Source organism: Salvelinus namaycush, chromosome 1 (assembly GCF_016432855.1).
Source record: "Salvelinus namaycush isolate Seneca chromosome 1, SaNama_1.0, whole genome shotgun sequence".
Taxonomy (NCBI): domain Eukaryota; kingdom Metazoa; phylum Chordata; class Actinopteri; order Salmoniformes; family Salmonidae; genus Salvelinus; species Salvelinus namaycush.
The window spans coordinates 65,615,117-65,630,199 of NC_052307.1; the positions used below are offsets into that span (position 1 = coordinate 65,615,117).

Consider the following 15,083-nt stretch of genomic DNA (forward strand, 5'->3'; position numbering starts at 1 on the left):
CTGAATATGTATGTTAGAACTGCTGTTCCCTTTATCTCTCTCTGCTGTCATCCCGCTCTGCTTGCTGAAACTAGATTTCTCTTTCATTCGGGGGAAACAGTGACCCTCATGTTCCCTCCTGCTCATTGTTATTTCTTATACCCTGTACTAATGGTCTTCCTCTGGTATATTGAGTGCCGTTTTAGCACGGCTACTTCAGTAATGGATTTCTGGTTGAAATCCCTGTTACTAGTGGAGTAGTGGCGTTCCCATCCGCATATTAGCATGGTGAGCGAGTCTACTTAAAGATGGAATCCGCAGTAGAGGAAACGGTGCCACTGTCTGCCCCACGGCTTTTGTTATTGTTTCTGTTTTGTTGACGAAGCGGATGTGAGGAGCTTCGCCCAACGTAACCAAAAAATTGCAGTACACATTCTGCTGCTTCTCGCATGTGTTTGCAATAACTTGTTTGTTGTAGTTTCGCAGCTTCACCATTTAAGGATTCCAGCTTTAATGGAGTGTCCAAGCTGAATGTAATCACGTCTCTCTGTTTGATGCCATGACTGATGCCTTTCTCTCGCTCTGTGTGTGTGTGTGTGTGTTCCTCAGGTGACGTGGGCAGAACAGCAGGTGGTGAAGAGTAGGAAGAAGAGGGACATCTACACGGAGCCCTCGGACCCCAAGTTTACCCAGCAGTGGTACCTGGTGAGTAGACCAAGTCTGGCTGACGTTTAACAATCTTTATCACTTTATTATCTCTCAATAGGAAAAATATGAGGAAGAATGTGTCTCAAATGCGTAGGGAGAGAAATCAATACCCACTCTCAGTGCTTCATTGCTGTCATAAATAAGCCACAATGGCTTCCTCAGTGTATGGACTGAAATTTCAGAAACAACCTCTCAGACGACTGTCCATAACTGAAGGCACGGTGTTGTCAGGAGACAGACAGTTCAAACCTCTTCTCAGTTGATCAGTAATTCCTCCTGTGCTCGGCTGTGCTCGGCCTGTGCTCGGCTGTGTGCAATGTTATGTCTGGATGCACAGGGCTCTATAGAGCCAGTCTCTTTATTAAAAGGGAAATGACATAAGAGCCCATACAGTGGCACAGCAGGGCCCAGCACTCTGTTTGATCTGTCTGCCCGTTCTCAATAACTCAGTGGATAGTTCCCTGTTGGCTGAGCAAAAAAATAAACTTTGCTCTATTCAATAGACTGTATTTAAACATGGAGGCCCTTTTTTTTTTAAATACATTTTTTCTCCCCTTTTCTCCCCAATTTTCGTGGTATCCAATCGCTAGTAATTACTATCTTGTCTCATCGCTACAACTCCCGTACGGGCTCGGGAGAGACGAAGGTCGAAAGCCACGCGTCCTCCGAAGCACAACCCAACCAAGCCGCACTGCTTCTTAACACAGCGCGCCTCCAACCCGGAAGCCAGCCGCACCAATGTGTCGGAGGAAACACCGTGCACCTGGCCCCCTTGGTTAGCGCGCACTGTGCCCGGCCCGCCACAGGAGTCGCTGGAGCGCGATGAGACAAGGATATCCCTACCGGCCAAACCCTCCCTAACCCGGACGACGCTAGCCCAATTGTGCGTCGCCCCACGGACCTCCCGGTCGCGGCCGGCTGCGACAGAGCCTGGGCGCGAACCCAGAGACTCTGGTGGCGCAGCTAGCACTGTGATGCAGTGCCCTAGACCACTGCGCCACCCGGGAGGCCCTCATGGAGGCCCTTTTGTCTGAAGGAGTGGATGCGATTAAGCGTCTTGGTTGATGCAGAATGGACTGCTTAATGACCATGGTCATTTAGGAGTCCATTATCAGAACGGCATACACATTTGGGTTTCCAGTCTTAAATTGAATTCATCTATTTATTGTATTCCCCAGACAATGGCACAGTCCCCGAACGAGGCAGTGAATACAAATAAAGGACTGAAATTAAACCAGTCTCAGTTATTGACTGTATGTATCATCTTAAATGCAAAGTGACGCACTTTGACTCTGAGAAGGTTACACAGTCTGATCCAGTGGTCCATGAAAGAAACGGTGAGAACAAGTTGTGATTTCTCTTCACTTTGCTCCACCTTTAATTAGTCTCAAAGAAGGTTCAAGGCAATATAAAAGAGTTGATTGTAATTCTCAACAAACAAACATTCCTCGCTTATTCTCCCGCACGCTCACGCTGGTGCTGAAGCAAATCCAATTTCGCCCCATGTCCCCGAGCTGCTGTTGGGGGGGGTGGGGCTGACTTCATCAGTGTGACTAGCTACATTTAATTCCCCTCCGGTGTTCACAGCTCTGTCGCACACATCTCGCTAGCTAACTCTCCAGGCACACTGATTTGACTTAAGCAGGTTACTATCACGCTACAGAGGGAAGCGGGGAACCTGGGGCACTGCAATGGAGAAGTATGGAGAGGTATAGCTGATGCTGCTTGCTGTTAGTGTGTGTAGAGTGGGTTTAGTAAGGCTACTGTGGAGTGAGGTACGAGGAGTAGAGAGTATGCAATGGGATGGTGGTGAGGGTGTAAGGAATGTCAAGTATTTAGGTTTAGTGGGAGGATGTAGCTGTAGCAAAGGTGTAATAATGTTGTAGTGTGGTGTTTAAGGGTGTAGTCAGGCAAAGCAGTGTTCTAGATGGAGTGCTGCTGTCAGAGTCTGAGAGCCTAGTCTGAGAGCCTAGTCTGAGAGCCTAGTCTGAGAGCCTAGTCTGAGAGCCTAGTCTGAGAGCCTAGTCTGAGAGCCTAGTCTGAGCCCAGGTGGTTCTTGGTTGCAGATAGTATCTGTGTAGTCAGTTTACACTGTGTCTCTATGATAAGGACATGGATAGACTCTGCTGCTACTTCCTCTGCTTATTTATATGTATGACAGCAGCTCATATCATTGATCTGTTAGCTTATATCACTGGATAAATGATGGAAAAATCTCAAAGCACAGTGTGAGATTTCAAAGGCAGGAAAATGTGTTCATGTGCCAATATTTAATGCAGTAAGAATGGTCAATTTAGGTATAGGAAAAAGACCAATACCAAGTCCAAGACCATTACAAGAACCTGGATAATTTTCATGGTAATTTCCACTTTTGAGTCAGATTTGAGCAGGATTTTCTGAGTGAGATGAATCTACACAGATCAAAGCTTTGGCCATGGTTATCTGACACTGAAGGGTTTGGATGAGAGGAAAATAGTAGGAGGGCACTTTTCAGACAAATTACATTAAATTGCGGCAGCATTCTAGAGAAATGGCTGTGTGAGAACGGCAAGGCATCAAACATGGTGTTTGACCAAAGATCAAGGATGATATGGAGAGAATACCAAAAGGCCTGTGTAGAAGTCTCCCTGTACCATTACCATGCTAGCTGGTTGTCCACGAACAGACACTCAGGGGGTGGCTCTGATGAGAGATGTATGCTGAGTCTGGTCTGGGACTGATGCTACATGCTAAGTGACGAGTCTGTCTGTCTGCCTACCTGTCTGTCTATGTCTTTGTCTGCCTAGCACCACAGGAGGTTGTAAGCCTATCTGGTGCCACAGGATGCAGTCTGCCTCCCATGGGGATTTTGTCATTTTCTGTTATGATTGATGTCTAATGCAGTCTGACACATTTCTCATGGGCCACATCACCCAAACAAATCAAATGTATTTATATAGCCCTTATTACATCAGCTGATATATCAAAGTGCTGTACAGAAACCTAGCCTAAAACCCCAAACAGCAAGCAATGCAGGTGTAGAAGCACGGTGGCTAGGAAAAATTCCCTAGAAAGGCTAAAACCTAGGAAGAAACCTAGAGAGGAACCAGGCTATGAGGGGTGGCCAGTCCTCTTCTGGCTGTGCCAGGTGGAGATTATAACAGAACGTGGCCAAGCTGTTCAAATGTTCATAAATGACCAGCATCGTCAAATAATAAAAGTCACAGTAGTTGTCAAGGGTGCAACAAGTCAGCACCTCAGGAGTAAATGTCAGTTGGCTTTTCATAGCCGATCACTGAGAGTATCTCTACCGCTCCTGCTGTCTCTAGAGAGTTGAAAACAGCAGGTCTGGGACAGGTAGCACGTCCGGTGAACAGGTCAGGATTCCATAGCTGCAGGCAGAACAGTTGAAACTGGAGCAGCAGCACGGCCAGGTGGACTGGGTACAGCAAGGAGTCATCATGCCAGGTAGTCCTGAGGCATGGTCCTAGGGCTCAGGTCCTCCGAGAAAGAAAGAGAGTAAGAGAGAATTAGAGAGAGCATACTTAAATTCACACAGGACACCGGATAAGACAGGAGAAATACTCCAGATATAACAGACTGACCCTAGCCCCCCGACACATAAACTACTGCAGCATAAATACTGGAGGCTGAGACAGGAGGGGTCAGGAGACACTGTGGCCCCAACCGATGATACCCCCAGGGAGGGCCAAACAGGCAGGATATAACCCCACCCACTTTGCCAATGCACAGCCCCCACACCACAGGAGGGATATCTTCAACCACCAACTTACCATCCTGAGACAAGGCCGAGTATAGCCCACAAAGATCTCCGCCACGGCACATCCCAAGGGGGGGCGCCAACCCAGACAGGAAGACCACGTCAGCGACTCAACCCACTCAAGTGACGCACCCCTCCTAGGGGCGGCATGGAAGAGCACCAGTAAGCCAGTGACTCAGCCCCTGTAATAGGGTTAGAGGCAGAGAATCCCAGTAGGTATGTACGGCAGGACCAAATCGGAAAGATGGGTAGGAGCAAGCCCATGTAATGCTTTGTAGGTTAGCAGTAAAACCTTGAAATCAGCCCTTGCCTTAACAGGAAGCCAGTGTAGGGAGGCTAGCACTGGAGTAATATGATCACATTTTTGGGTTCTAGTCAGGATTCTAGCAGCTGTATCTAGCACTAACTGAAGTTTATTTAGTGCTTTATCCGGGTAGCCGGAAAGTAGAGCATTGTAGTAGTCTAACCTAGAAGTAATAAAACTATGGATTAATTTTGCTGCATCATTTTTGGACAGAAAGTTTCTGATTTTTGCAATGTTACGTAGATGGAAAAAAGCTGTCCTTGGAAACAGTCTTTATATGTTCGTCAAAAGAGAGATCAGGGTCCAGAGTAACGCCGAGGTCCTTCAGTTTTATTTGAGACGACTGTACAACCATCAAGATTAATTGTCAGATTCAACAGAAGATCTCTTTGTTTCTTGGGACCTAGAACAAGCATCTCTGTTTTGTCTGAGTTTAAAAGTAGAAAGTTTGCAGCCATCCACTTCCTTATGTCTGAAACACAGGCTTCTAGCGAGGGCAATTTTGGGGCTTCACCATGTTTCATTGAAATGTACAGCTGTGTGTCATCCGCATAGCAGTGAAAGTTAACATTATGTTTTCGAATGACATCCCCAAGAGGTAAAATATATAGTGAAAACAATAGTGGTCCTAAAACGGAACCTTGAGGAACACCGAAATTTACAGTTGATTTGTCAGAGGACAAACCATTCAGAGACAAATTGATATCTTTCCGACAGATAAGATCTAAACCAGGCCAGAACTTGTCCGTGTAGACCAATTTGGGTTTCCAATCTCTCCAAAAGAATGTGGTGATCGATGGTATCAAAAGCAGCACTAAGGTCTAGGAGCACGAGGACAGATGCAGAGCCTCGGTCTGATGCCATTAAAAGGTCATTTACCACCTTCACAAGTGCAGTCTCAGTGCTATGATGGGGTCTAAAACCAGACTGAAGCATTTCGTATACATTGTTTGTCTTCAGGAAGTCAGTGAGTTGCTGCGCAACAGCTTTTTATTTTTTTTTAGAGAGGAATGGAAGATTCGATATAGGCCGATTCTGGGTCAAGGTTTGGCTTTTTCAAGAGAGGCTTTATTACTGCCACTTTTAGTGAGTTTGGAACACATCCGGTGGATAGAGAGCTGTTTATTATGTTCAACATAGGAGGGCCAAGCACAGGAAGTAGCTCTTTCAGTAGTTTAGTTGGAATAGGGTCCAGTATGCAGCTTGAAGGTTTAGAGGCCATGGTTATTTTCATCATTGTGTCAAGAGATATAGTACTAAAACACTTAAGTGTCTCTCTTGATCCTAGGTTCTGGCAGAGTTGTGCAGACTTGGGACACCTGAGCTTTGGAGGAATACGCAGATTTAAAGAGGAGTCCGTAATTTGCTTTCTAATGATCATGATCTTTTCCTCAAAGAAGTTCATGAATTTATTACTGCTGAAGTGAAAGCCATCCTCTCTTGGGGAATGCTGCTTTTTAGTTAGCTTTGCGACAGTATCAAAAAGACATTTCGGATTGTTCTTATTTTCCTCAATTAAGTTGGAAAAATAGGATGATCGAGCAGCTCTTCGATACTGCACGGTACTGTCTTTCCAAGCTAGTCGGAAGACTTCCAGTTTGGTGTGGCGCCATTTCCGTTCCAATTTTCTGGAAGCTTGCTTCAGAGTTCAGGTATTTTCTGTATACCAGGGAGCTAGTTTCTTATGACAAATGTTTTTAGTTTTTAGGGGTGCAACTGCATCTAGGGTATTGCGCAAGGTTAAATTGAGTTCCTCAGTTAGGTGGTTAACTGATTTTTGTCCTCTGACGTCCTTGGGTAGGCAGAGGGAGTCTGGAAGGGCATCAAGGAATCTTTGGGTTGTATGAGAATTTATAGCACAACTTTTGATGCTTTTTGGTTGGTCTGTGCAGATTATTTGTTGCAATTGTAAACGTAATAAAATGGTGGTCCGATAGTCCAGGGTTATGAGGAAAAACATTAAGATCCACAACATTTATTCCATGGGACAAAACTAGGTCCAGAATATGACTGTGGCAGTGAGTAGGTCCAGAGACATGTTGGACAAACCCCACTGAGTCGATGATGGCTCCGAAAGCCTTTTGGAGTGGGTCTGTGGACTTTTCCATGTGAATATTAAAGTCAACAATAATTAGAATATTATCTGCTATGACTACAAGGTCCGATAGGAATTCAGGGAACTCAGTGAGGAACGCTGTATATGGCCCAGGAGGCCTGTAAACAGTATCTATAAAAAGTGATTGGGTAGGCTGCATAGATTTCATAACTAAAAGCTCAAAAGACGAAAACGTCTTTTTGTGTTTTGAAATGTGCTATCGTAAATGTTAGCAACACCTCTGCCTTTGCGGGATGCGCGGGGGATATGGTCACTAGTATAACCAGGAGGTGAGGCCTCATTTAACACAGTAAATTCTTCAGGCTTAAGCCATGTTTCAGTCAGGCCAATCACATCAAGATTATGATCAGTGATTAGTTCATTGACTATAACTGCCTTTGAAGTGAGGGATCTAACATTAAGTAGCCCTATTTTGAGATGTGAGGTATCACGATCTCGTTCAATAATGGCAGGAATGGAGGAGGTCTTTATTCTAGTGAGATTGCTAAGGCGAACACCGCCATGTTTAGTTTTGCCCAACTTAGGTCGAGGCACAGACACGGTCTCAATGGGGATAGCTGAGCTGATTACACTGACTGTGCTAGTGGCAGACTCCACTAAGCTGGCAGGCTGGCTAACAGCCTGCTGCCTGGCCTGCACCCTATGTCATTGTGGAGCTAGGGGAGTTGGAGCCCTGTCTATGTTGGTAGATAAGATGAGAGCACCCCTCCAGCTAGGATGGAGTCCGTCACTCCTCAACAGGCCAGGCTTGGTCCTGTTTGTGGGTGAGTCCCAGAAAGAGGGCCAATTATCTACAAATTCTATCTTTTGGGAGGGGCAGAAAACAGTTTTCAACCAGCGATTGAGTTGTGAGACTCTGCTGTAGAGCTCATCCCTCCCCCTAACTGGGAGGAGGCCAGAGACAATTACTCGATGCCGACACATCTTTCTAGCTGATTTACACACTGAAGCTATGTTGCGCTTGGTGACCTCTGACTGTTTCATCCTAACGTCGTTGGTGCCGACGTGGATAACAATATCTCTATACTCTCTACTCTCGCCAGTTTTAGCTTTAGCCAGCACCATCTTCAGATTAGCCTTAACGTCGGTAGCCCTGCCCCCTGGTAAACAGTGTATGATCGCTGGATGATTTGTTTTAAGTCTAATACTGCGGGTAATGGAGTCGCCAATGACTAGGGTTTTCAATTTGTCAGAGCTAATGGTGGGAGCCTTCGCCGTCTCAGACCCCGTAACGGGAGGAGTAGAGACCAGAGAAGGCTCGACCTCTGACTCCGACTCGCTGCTTAATGGGGAGAACCGGTTGAAAGTTTCTGTCGGCTGAATGAGCGACACCGGTTGAGCATTCCTACAGCATTTCCCTCCAGAAGCCATGAGAAAGTTGTCTGGCTGCAGGGACCGTGTGAGGGGAGTTATACTAACGTTACTATCTGTACTTACTGGTGGCACAGACGCTGTTTCATCCTTTCCTACACTGAAATTACCCTTGCCTAACGATTGCGTCTGAAGCTGGGCTTGCAGCACAGCTATCCTCGCCATAAGGCGATCATTCTCCTGTATATTATGAGTAATAGGCAGTAGAAGGCAGTAATAGGCAGTAGAAGGCATCATGTTAATGTTACTACTTAGCTTCAACTGTTGGAAGTCCTGACGAACCATGTCCAGATAAAACGTCAGGAGTGAAAAAGTTAAATGAAAAAAAGTTGAGTGAGGGGAAAAACAAAAAATATAAACGGTAATTAAAAAGTAAAAACGGTAAAGTTGTCAGGTAGCAAAGTAAGGTTGGCAACAAACGCACAGCAGCATGTAAACAAGTCTGCAAGTTGTGACCGGAAACACTCATCTATATATTTATGTTTGGTGACGATCGCTGTTTATTTTTTACATTTCATAGTCTAAAAACAATTATAAACTTGGTGGTTCGAGCCCTGAATGCTGATTGGCTAACAGCCGTGGTATATCAGACCGTATACCACTGGTATGACAAAACATACATTTTTGTCTGCACTAATTACGTTGGTAACAAGTTTATAATAGCAATAAGGCATCTCAGGGGTTTGTGGTATATTGCTTAATTTGATAATGCAAAGAAGTTTGATCATTTTCGTCATCTCACATGCGTGTCTTGTAATGGCTCTTTAGAGTCTATTGACTGGTTTTGGTGTTTTCTACTCTACAGTACAATACTAATCATCGTGACCTGAATGCTAAAGGTGCATGGGAGCTGGGCTACACTGGGAAGGGAGTGGTGGTGTCCATCCTGGATGATGGTATAGAGAAGAACCACCCAGACCTTATATCAAACTATGTGAGTATCACCGTCATCTTACCCCTGGCTTCAAAGCTGGGGCTGCTGCATCTCAATAGTTTAAGGTGGCCATTTTGGAATATTGGTATTCACCCCTAGACTTTTGCTCCTCTTATCATAGATGAGTGATTCTGATTGTCTCTGTCTGCCTGTAGGACCCAGACGCCAGCTATGATGTGAACGACGGAGATCCAGACCCTCAGCCACGATACACACAACTCAACGACAACCGGTAAGATCCTGATTTTAAAAAAGACACTGTTTCAGTGGCAGCAGAATTTGATCTCCCCGTGCCTAACTTGATTCTTTATACAAATCTACCATTGACGTCAATGCATGATTATCATGGAAATACGAGTCACGTCGTGTGCCAATGCCACATAATGATTCAGTTCTGAGAGGAGAGACGTGTAGGACACAGGAAACGTCACGCCTCTACATGAATAGGCTGTTTCATTGTGATGTCCTGATAAAAATACTGTATTTTCTCATGCAGTCAGCTGAGAGAGGGAGCGAGACAAAGCCAAAAGCGCTGGGGTGGTGGTGGTGTAATGAAGTGAGTTATGGTCACCATCACTCTGGCTTGGGTCCAGGTCTGTCAGGTGTTGGGCTGCCCACTGCTGTTAGAGCAGAGCTTCTCTGACTGGAAAGGGAAATGCACTCAATGAATGTGTTGAATGTGACAGTTGAGATATTTTAATAAGCCGGGAGACCGATTGAAGTAGTAGACTCTTAGAGGGCCGGAGGACATCTCAATGGGTTTTGGGTCTCCCCCCAATCGAGAGCAAGCACATGTGCTTTGGTCTTAAATCACCCAGCTGCTACCAGGGCATTTCTGTGGCCTAGTTAAATGGAGTAAATCTCCTGGGATTAAGTGAATTTGTGAAGAAAGCAGCTTTACTGCAGTGGCCTGAGCAGATAGCATTAAGACTTGTTTATTACCACCCCGATGTCTTCCCTGCTGCCCTGAATTGATCGAATTAATTTCATCAGCGTTAACGAAATACGACAAATCTCCTGGCTCTGGAAATGCCTGCTCCCCTCGTTCCACTCCCCTGCGTGCTTCCCCTTTCTGACTTTTAATTTGTGATTTTCCGTAATCTGCTGGTTTCGTGCTGCTAGCCAAATACCCTTTTTTTTTAAACTTGAGGCTGACCATGATTGGTGATGACAGACAAAGGTTATAGTTAGACGCTGGTGGAAATCAAAGGTCTCCAACTGAGACTGCATGGGTCTGGAGCAGGCACTGTCCACATGGAGGCCAGACTGGTGTAAGGAGAGATGGAGATGGCCTCAAGTAAAACGACAGTGTATACAGTACTTCCTACACTAGTGTGTATAGCCATAGGTCTTGAGCCTCCTGCTGTCAAAGAGAGAAAGAGAAACGGCGGAGTAAGAGCTAACGCCAATGGAGCTCTGCCACTTACCACGCGAACACACTATATATACACACACACAGAGCCATCCGTTATTATAAATCCCCCAGTATACACACAGCGCCATACAGTATTATTCCCCCAGCATACACACAGCCAACAGACAGTTGATTCCCCTATCCCCCACACACAGTGGAGTAAATGCCTTTGGACTGAGAATCCTCCTGGCTTGTCCTCTCCTCCCTGCCTAGCTCACCCCAGCCCTTATCTCCGGCCGCCCAGCTCTGCCTCGCTTCCCCGTGGCAGGACTGAGGTGTGTGTAACTGCGTGGGGTTGGTGTAGGCGTGTGTGTAAACACCCTGTGGGAAGGCTGGAGCTCTGTAAGGCTGTGTAAGGGTCTGTTCCCTGCAGAAAGCCCAGCTCTGTTCACCTCCATAAAGCTCCCTTTCTTCCCCTGCATGAGGAACGCTCCTCTGCAGCAATGTGGCCATTCAGCCCCGTGTTTGTCAAGTCAACATGTGATCTGGCCCTGTGGGTCTGCAGCCTTACTGTCTTAGAACAGGAGGATCAGTCTCTCTAGGGGCCTCTGCTGCGAGCTAAAATTGGAATTGGGGGGGTTTTCTTTTTATGTATTGAATGTTTCCCATATACCCGTCCCCAGCTGGGAGTGGCAGGCTGTACAGCTACGTCTAGCGCGGGATAGTCTCCACAAGATTTGAACTGAGGTTCTCGTGTTATTGATTTTGCCAACGGAGGCTTTTCTGTTATTTGAGACATTTGGTAAAGCAGTGGGAAGTAGACTTGAGGTATTTTTTTTTTACATTCTGGAGGAAGTTGATTTTATCACGCAATGCTGTAACTGCTGTACTATGGCTGATATCATGTTATGAATATTTTAATTAAAAAGAGCCAGGGAGTTGGCTAATTTGAATTTGCCACTTTGAATAGTGCATTACATTAAGTTGGCTTGCTGCAAGATACCATCAAGGACAAGAAACGTAGATTAACTGTACTGTAGTTGTACACACACGGTAATGTAGCTGTATATTGGTCATCATCTGACCACCTTTTCTCAGGCCTCCAGGGTGCCAGTGCTCTGTGTCTGTCAGTGCAAGACAGAAAGAGTTCTTGCTTTGTAACAGGAGGCATGTGTGTTTGTGTGTAGTATTTGCTTTCAGTTTCCGCTGTGTCACTGTCACATGTCAGGTTGTGTGCACACAGCTTGAAATGTCTAGTACATACACATGTTTGTGTCTGTGCCAAGGCTGCAGGGGCCAAGGAAAATAGTTCAATTGATGTTATAAGTTTGCATTCTGACTTATCAAATGCTGCTATAAGTTCGAGGAGGAGAATGCTTGTTCTTCATTACAGCCCATAATTTCTTTGGAACATTAAATCACTCTTCCTAATGTGCCCGGTCGTCAGTATTGGGAGGAAGGCTCTATTTATCAGGACCACTCCACAGAACAACCCAGGTTGATTCATTTTACATTGTCTCAGATTAGTTACACAAGATGTTTGCTTTGTATTCCCCCTCTGCCTCTGTTCCATAAACACTGAGAGACCTTTTGTCCTGTAGGTCAACTCATTAGTCAGCTGATTAAGTAGGAGCGGGGCCAGAGCAGTTGTCCAGATTTACCTCCGGGCAGTGGCGCGGCAGGCAGTGAGCAGAGAGCCTAATGATCAGCTGGGGCCACTGGCCCAGCCTCAGAGCACAAATGATTTTCTTCTCAGTAATTAATTCAAGTTAGGAAAAGCAGAGCGAGTGGAAGGAGCGCCTTGCCAAGCTATCAATAGCCCAATATGGCATTTGAGAGAGAAGAAAGAGCTCTCACACAAAGACGGACTACGGCCCAGGCTCAAATGGAACCCTATTCCCTATGTAGGGCACTGCTTTTGACATCATTAAAAAGTAGTGCACTATGGGTAGTAGGGTGTAATTTTGGATTTTAACCAGGACTTCTGTGGACTGAACTGTATTTTACAGCTTCCAATTGGATCTGCCTTAGGAAGTTTCATCATGTTACGCAACGATAATAGGTCTAACTTTATGTATGACCTGAAAGGACATAATGGCTGTTAGCACTGTGTTTCTGCTTTGTAGGAAACCTCTAAAGTTCCACCTGTAGTTTTTCCCACATAAAAATATTTGTCTCGTTAATTTGTTTATTCCATTATGTCTCTTTTCTTATAACAGTTGGCTCCGTTTGAAATATTGTCTCCATGGAAGTTCCACCTGTGGTTTTCCCCCTCGTATAAACATGTATTATGCTAATGTAAGACCTTTCAGGAGGCAGCTGGTTGCCATGGAGATGTGAGCACCAAATTGGCTGCATCATCCCGAAAGTTCATCAAACTGTAGCCTTTTGGTTTCAGCCCTCAAGTTCCACACCAGTATGGGAGCCATGTTCTATCGAAACTGATAACTATGAAATATGAGTTCCAGCTAAGGAGAAAGCCAAGTCAGCATTCTCACAGCACAATGATAATGTTGTTTTACCTTACCATGGAAATCAGCTTTCCTGTTTTATTTTAATATGCCCTTAGGTTAAGTTAGTCCAAACTTCTGGGAAGTTTGTCTCCTCGTTTATCATTCCAACACCGTCTCCAGTATCCTTTCCTCAGTTTACCTTTATCTATTACTTTCTGGCCAGCTCAGTTGAAAACTGGCTTTGTCAGTGGTGTTAAGACTGGCGATGGAGATGGCCGTGTCTATGCTCCAGTAGTTCTGGTCAGGCTGACTTGCAGCTCCTCAGGGACCAGCCTCATTTCTTGCTCTGCTGCAGCCCAGACAAAGGAAGGATGGAGTTTCCCCTTCACACTGAGCTTAGGTTTGTTTTTGAGTTTTCCCCCTACGGGTGAGGTTTTGGGCATGGCAAGCTCATCCTAGATCCATGCCTAATGGTAAATTCTGCCAGGAGGAACGGCCAGCTAGCGGTCTGACGGAGATGGATTATTTGACCTACTGCAGTTGTCAATTAAAGCAAGGACGAAGACAATTGACCCAGCGTCATCACATAAAAGTAAAATTAGCACTTGGACTAATTCAATGTCAGTTTTGAGTTCTAGCCTAGGATTGGGGGAGCTGATCCAAGATTTGTGCCCATGTTCCAGACTACAGTAGAGCAATTACTCAGTTAGTCTAATGTTTCAAAGTGACTTTGGTGAGGTATTACCCTATGGGTTTACCGTAGTGCCTAGACACTGCCTGCCTGCTTTCAGTTGAGTCCGTGTTTAAGAGTCTTTGAGTAGAATGTGTTTCCTCCACACAGTGATGTGATGCAAGTAGGGCTGTCTGTTCTTTGAATGAATGCTAATCTAATGGTTCGCTTTGGGCTGGCAGCCAGCTGTAGCTGTGTGTAAGTCTGAGTCTTCTCTCCAGACATGTGTGTCTGTAATCAGATATTGCCTGTTGTGTTCAACTCATTGACATGGCTTTTTGTTGCTCTTATCCCTCTAGATAAATATCACCATTGTGTAGAGACTGCAGAGCATTGTTACACAATTAGTCAAAGATTCAGAGGATATTATTAATGCTGTGGCTGCGAATAGTGTTTTGGTCCCCGCCCCTCTTGAAAACCTATGGATTCGGATCACATTCTGCGCATGTTATTTTACACGCACATTTTTTTCTATGTTGCTGCTGCTCACACTCCACCTCCCTTCACATTTCTTTCTTTAACTCACCCTCTTCTGAACCATGGTGATAGCCTCTGCCTCATAGTTCTGAACAGCTGAAATAAAAACCCTGCGGCGATTTGAACGAACATTCAAGGCCATTAGGAAGGCTACAACCTTCTCTGACTGTTGTAACGGATATTACAGTTCCACAAGCAGGACACAGTCCTTACACATTGCATTGGAGCAAAAACAATTAGCATTTTGTGTGATGATGTAGGCTAATCTTTGTAGTTGCTGCCATATTGTAGCCACAAGCCAGAGTTGCCGAAAAAGAACACTACTACTTTGACTGTCTGTCTGCCTCCTGCTTAGCCGATGTTGGCAATGATGGCGAAACAGGAACATTAAAATCGCTAATTAGACTGCGTGTTTATGTCTTGCTTGTGTTTGATATGCTGCCTAAATGGCTGCCTGTAACTCCCCACTTGAGTTTTCCATTGGCGCAAAAAGCAATCTGCAAGTTTGTACGAACATGTTGATAATTTATTTTGTGTACAATGCAAATAGCTGCATGTAGCCTAACTCCCCTATTGATTAAAAATAATATCCTCTTAATATCCTACTGAGGCAAGGAATGCAGTAGTTGGAACATGTCCTTTGTGTACCACAAGAAGTTTGTTGGCTACACCAGCCAAAGGCGTTCATCGCTGATCAAGGAGATGGAAGCGACAGTAGAGCACTGAGCAGCAGCTACGAAGGCGGCGGAGTGGGCAGCAGCTACGAAGGCGGCGGAGTGGGCAGCAGCTACGAAGGCGGCAGCTACCTTTTTAAAAAATCCAGCACATATGCAGAGATCTTTAGCCACAGCAAATCGGGTTTCCAGAAAATCTGGAACCGGAGCCACTGTATTTTTA

General features: G+C 45.4%; 1 protein-coding gene across 2 annotated transcripts in view; it reads left to right on the plus strand.

Annotated features, from left to right (window-relative positions):
* LOC120047639 (furin-1-like) overlaps positions 1–15,083 on the plus strand; it is a 96,354-nt gene that overhangs the window by 58,132 nt on the left and 23,139 nt on the right. For both annotated transcript variants that reach the window (XM_038993194.1, XM_038993188.1), the window contains exons 4-6: positions 589–684; positions 9,044–9,172; positions 9,328–9,404. In XM_038993194.1, coding sequence (XP_038849122.1) covers positions 589–684; positions 9,044–9,172; positions 9,328–9,404 — 302 coding nt within the window. The remainder of the gene's footprint in view (positions 1–588; positions 685–9,043; positions 9,173–9,327; positions 9,405–15,083) is intronic.